This window comes from Oncorhynchus masou, chromosome 23 (assembly GCF_036934945.1).
Source record: "Oncorhynchus masou masou isolate Uvic2021 chromosome 23, UVic_Omas_1.1, whole genome shotgun sequence".
NCBI lineage: Eukaryota > Metazoa > Chordata > Actinopteri > Salmoniformes > Salmonidae > Oncorhynchus > Oncorhynchus masou.
This window is the reverse complement of record NC_088234.1, coordinates 13,698,930-13,704,624: the sequence shown is the minus strand read 5'-3', so window position 1 is coordinate 13,704,624 and position 5,695 is coordinate 13,698,930. Positions and strand designations below refer to the sequence as shown.

Below are 5,695 nucleotides of genomic sequence, written 5' to 3'. Positions count from 1 at the left end.
TCTGTGGCATCAGTCACATTGAAAATGGTTTCACTTTGAGATTGTCTATGCTGTGTATGGATTCGTCTCAAATGGTACCCTTTTCACTATATTGTGCAGTGCACTACTTTTGACCAGTGCCGATGGAGCTCTGGTCAAAAGTAATGCACTATGAAGGGAATAGGGATCCATTATGGGATGCGCCCTTGTCTCGGCTATGAGATTGCCACATGGTTAGTTCAAGACTTGAGCGGGGTAAACGTGACAAAATGGGAGTTTGTTGGGGTTTGGTTCCCAAGGCAAGATTAAATGAGTAAGGATTTGGAGGTGATTAGATATTGATTTCCTGTGACACCGAGGAGATTCTGAATCCAGGTCCTCTCTGCAGCCTCTAAAGTCATAAACAGAGCCATATTTGTTTCTCTATGGTAGCACAGAGTTTTTTTGTTTTTTCCCTCTTCTCATATCACTCATTCATCGGGAGCGAGGGAAGATTCCTTTCCAACTCAAGTCAGTTTCATTGAAAAATCCCCATACCGTTGTTCTATTTGTGAATCGAATATTCTAATTCATTCTCTGAATCGACTTGAGATGGAGTGGAATTGAGATCACAACCCCATTTTACTCCCCACAAGAGCGTCAATCGATTAAATTCTACCCCCTTAACAAAGCTGACCGCCTTCAGCAAGACGAGGGGGAATTCATAATAATAAGGGAATATAAAACTGGATGTTCAACTTCTTTTCATTAAAATCACTTTGTCTTACAAATATTTGGAATGTATGAATATGTCAATCTTAGCACTGCTTTGTAAAAAAAAAAAAATCTAAATAAAGTACATTACAAATACAGAAATAAAATCATGAAATTGTCTGCAGAAGGGCAATTTACATTAAAATCAAACAATATGCAAAAATATTATGACAAAAAAACAAAAACAGAATTGATAAAAACAGACAAGTAACACTCAAATGGGAAAAAAATACAAAATAAAACATATTTGGTCAATATTGACAGTCTTGGACTGCATTATGGCAACTTACCAAGGGTGTCAATGGAGGTGGGTTTTTCCTCCTGTCCTTTAGATGAACTGCTTCTATCTGTGAGTTCTTGAAAAGGTGCAATTCAATCTTTTTTTACAAGTTTAATTTTCTACAAACGATGTATAACTAGAACGATCATGTAAATGCTCATTTAATAATAAAACCTAACACACACATGTTGGTAAGGCTTAATATCGATAGGGCCTCTGCTCCAATAGCAATGGCTAGTCTTTCGGAATATAAACATGTTTGACTGCACATTTTGGATCCAAACCTTGACATCTGAGTATTTTTTAACACCTACAAAACTCTAAAGTTTCGAATGAAGGGCAACATGGTTGTCAGGCTGCTTCATAAATGGCACCCTATTACCCATGTAGTGCACTACTTTTGACCAGGGCCCCTAGAACTCTACACTACATAAGGAATTGGGTACTATCTGGGAATCACCCTCAATGTTTAATGTCCTCTGAATGATGCTGATGCTCCCTCATATCCGTCAGGATTCCATGATGACATGGTGAGAGTCGTTGTTCCAGGAGTTCTATTGGAGTTCTGTAGCTTTTATAGATCTATACACGGTTGGTTTTGTTGTGCCCCTCTTGAAGTCATTTTGGACCATGACCCTCAGTTTCTCATGTGATCATCCAAAGTGGAGGAATGAATGGATGTCTCCTCCTATATATCTCTCTTCTATCTGCAAGTTTGTTTTATACTCTACAGCGAACGAAAGCCAACCCCTCCGCCTGCTAAATTACATTTTTGTGTTGCTTTTCGACCAAAATCAAGCTAAACAGTAAAAAGTCACGAGACTCAAACCCAAAAACAAAATCAAAAGTAAGCGGTGAGGAAAATATACATTCCATTGTTACCTCTTTCTCCCTTTTTCCCCTCTCTGTCTGTCTCTCTCTCTCTCGCTCTTTCTTTCTTTCTCTCTCTCTCTCGTTCTTTTTCTCTCTCTCTCTCTCTCTCTCTCTCTCTCTCTCTCTCTCTCTTTCTTTCTCTCGTTCTCTCTTTCTCTCTTTCTTTCTTTCTTTCTTTCTTTCTTTCTCTCCTCTCCTTTCACTGATACATTCTGGGTCTGGGTTTCATAAAGACCTGTTGAATGTAGTTCTCCAGGTCTTCGTCACTGTCTTGCTGCTGCTGCCCCAACCCCTGCATCCCATAATAATCTTGGTCCCGGGTCACTAGAGGCGCTGGGTAATAGTAACCATGCCGACGTCGAGGCTGAACCTGACCCCTGGGAGGCGACGACCGGGGTTTGGCCATGGGGATGGGGAGGTGGTTGTATGTCCGGGGGTGTGAGGGGAGGAGGTATTTGGGGTAGTAGAGCTTCTGCCGGAGAGCCACGGGGGGATTCCTTGGGCGGGGTTGTACCCAGGGACGGTACCTCCTCTTAGGAGGGAAGTCAAAGTCGTAGTCAAGAGAATTCGACAGGAGGTCATTGAGGGAGGATTTGGCGTAGTAGCGAGGTTTGGGCTTGGGAGGGGGGAAGTAGAGGGGGTAGTACCCTCGGTAAGGCCTCTGTTTGTAGAAGGGATAGGCAGGGTAGTTGGAGGAGGAGGTCCGAAAGGACTTGTGTCGCGGTTTGATCCAGACGTTTGGGTCTTGTTTTGAGGAGGATATGTCCATGAACCAGGCCTTGAGGGGGTTGATGGCTGGAGAAGGCTGATTCAGGGTGGGATTGCGTGGGGCCGAAGGCTGGGTGTCGAGGGCGGGGGCTGCTGGGGGAACTAGGGGTCGTTGCTGGGGTCGTTGCCAGGGTAACATCTCAGGAGTGTCTTTCTTCTTCTTCTTCTCGACATCGCTGATGATGTCGACAATGTCGTCTGCTGGGAGGTGGAGTTTACTGGAGATTTCGATGAGCTTATCGATGGTCTGAGGATCAATATCGTCATCCTCACTGACCACCTCCTCATCGGAGCGCTTGTCCTCGGCTGCGTTAGACAGCAGGGTCTTCTTGTTCTGGTTGGAGTACTTCCCTTTGTCCTGTTTAACCATGTACTGCAGGAGCATGTCTGAGGCAATATCCGCCAATTTCTCCTCCTCAGCTTTGGCCCTCTGCGCCTCCTTCGCCTGCCTTCTGACCTCCTCCTGCTCCTCCTTCGCCCTCCTCTCCTCTTCCTGGGGGCTCAACACCTCCTCCTCATCTTCGTCTCCCTCATCATCCTCCTCATCCTCAGCCGCTTGGTGAGCCAGATTGTCGTCAAAGTGGTCCATGAAGTTGCCACCTCTATAGGTGGGCATGTTCAGGGCTTTCTGAGTCTCCTCCTGCCATTTGAGCTTCTTCTTCGACATGGCTAGTGGATATCCACCTTTCGCTTTAGGTTTTATCTGGTTGTCCATCAGGGCTTGGTCTGTGTCATGTTGGTTGTAGCCCCTGCTCTCCCTCTCTCTCTGCTCCTGGGCCTGGGACTCCCTCTCTCTCTTGTTGGCTGTGTTGTAGTTCTGTAGTTCCTCCAACATGGTTTGGAGGTTCTGCACCTCCTCTGGGCTTAGCTGCTCCTGCTCCTCTTGTTGGATCTCCTGGGAGGTGGGAGGTCCCTTCTGCGCCTCCTCTCTGGCCCCTACCTCCTTTCCTCCCACCTCCTCCCCTCCTCCTTCTACCGTCGGAGGTTGTTTCTCCTTCACAGGAACAGTCTGGCTGGTAGTACGGCTAGTCACCTTCTCTGTTAGTCTTTCTTCCTCCTCCTGTGCTCTCTTCCTCTCTTCCTCCTCCTCCCTCTGTCGCTCCTCCGTGCCCTGCTCTGCAGCGGCGGCCATCACCAACTCGAGTTCCTCTCGACCGTCCCTGTCTCGGTCCGCTCCCTCCTCCAACGCAGCTCTCACCTCCTCTCCCTTCTCCTCTTGACTTTCCCTCTCCTCCTCCTCTCCTCTCTCCTCATCCTTCCTCCCATCCTCCACGCCTCCATTCATCCTCTCCCCGTGCTGCTTATTCATCGCCTCCAGCAGAACGGCCGCTAATGTTTTGGGATCCATGTCTCCGAAAAGCTCCCCCTCCTCTTCCACCTCCTCTGCTCTCTCTCTCTGTGGAAGTCCGCCCTTCTTCCCTTCCTGCACATCCCTTTCTCCCTCTGGTAGCCTACGCCCAGGAGGTGGAGGAGCATGGCTGTCGCTGGGGCTGTGTCTCTCAGTCGGCACAGGGACGGAGGTGGCAGACGGAAGGGTTAGGGTGAGTCCCAGCAGGATGACCAGTAGGATAAGGGCACTTGTGGCTAATTGGCTCTGCGTCATGACCACACAGAACGGACGTGGGGGTGGAGGGGGGGGGGTGCGAGGAAAGATGATGTGCCTGGAAAGAAATGGGGAGAAAGAGAGAGAGACAGAGAGAGGGAGATTTATGTTTGGATGGTAAACATTGGTGAACCAATATAGAATTTGAATTCTATGGATTCCCTACCCCTGTACAATGTAAAGTGTTTATCTATAGTGAAAGGTTTTACAGGGATGATACAAATTGTTTTGTGATTTAATGAATCTATACCGTATACAGTTCAGTTGAGGTTCTCTCCTCTTTTTAAACTAGATAGTTTCATTGCCAATAAAACCATTAGCTCACAGCATTAAAATGAAATGTATTGCTGGAAGTGAGTTGGCCTGTGTAAAGGAATGACGACGTGAACCATTGAAAATAGCCCAAGTGGAGTTGTCAAAGTCAATACTCATCTAGCAGTGAAAACATTTCTCAATTTAGGTTGTCACTACCCTGCCCATTTCTACAATTGATCTTCTAAAATGTGATTTTAAACCTAACCCTAACCTTAACCACACTGCTAACCTTAGACCTAACCTTAACCTTTAAATGAAGTCCAAAAAGCACATTTTTGCTTTCATTAATTATTATGCTATAGCCAATTTTGTATGTGATAACTAGCAGAAAGCAACTCAAAATCGTTATTTAAAGTCTAGCCATCTGGTAAGCCTAGACACTATCAGTAGTCTATACATGTTTCCCCCCATAAATATCACACATATAATAGGTAAACCACTATATTCATTCACCCTCTGTGCAGGTCAACAAATAACATAAATTGAGCAGAGACTCACGCAAGATGGCCGACTAGTATGACACAGTTTGAAATGGTTTATCAATGTCTTTCCTCAACATTTAGTAACATAACATTTTAGCAGATGCTTTTATCCAAAGCGATTTGCAGTCAAGTGTGCATTAATTTTACGTATGGGGTGGTCCCAGGAATCAAACCCTCTATCTGGACGTTGCCAGCACCATGCGCTACCAACTGAGCTACAGAGGACCACAGCTCAAAAAGCAACACTCAGCAACAATAGTTAATTGAATGTTCATATACAAGGTAAGATAAAACAACTAGACATGGCTGGTTGTCTGTGAATGGACATGCATGCTTTTCAAGGTAATAAACCATTCATTTATTTCCATGGCTCACATTAATTGCTTTCACAACAACACCTTTCATGTCCAAATTGGACTTTCCTCAATTTAACTTTTCAGCTCTACACCATGCTTTTCAGCTTTATACCATGGCGTTATTGAATACTCCTTTCTGATTGGCTTGAAGGGCATTCTTGAGCGTGCATTTTCCCCTATAAATAACCCACGGTATATATTTGCATGGTAGATTTCGATGGCTATAGCTCATTTTTACAAAGTAAAAGTAGAATTGAAAACAGTATTGTTATTGTTGAATTAGATT

General features: G+C 45.2%; 1 protein-coding gene across 1 annotated transcript; it reads right to left on the bottom strand.

The window, feature by feature from the left end:
* Window positions 1-4,256, bottom strand: LOC135510344 (neurosecretory protein VGF-like). Its single transcript, XM_064931193.1, has one exon. The coding sequence runs from the start codon at window positions 4,254-4,256 to the stop codon at window positions 2,085-2,087; it is 2,172 nt and encodes a 723-aa protein (XP_064787265.1). The 3' UTR covers window positions 1-2,084.
* Window positions 4,257-5,695: the final 1,439 nt, after the last annotated feature.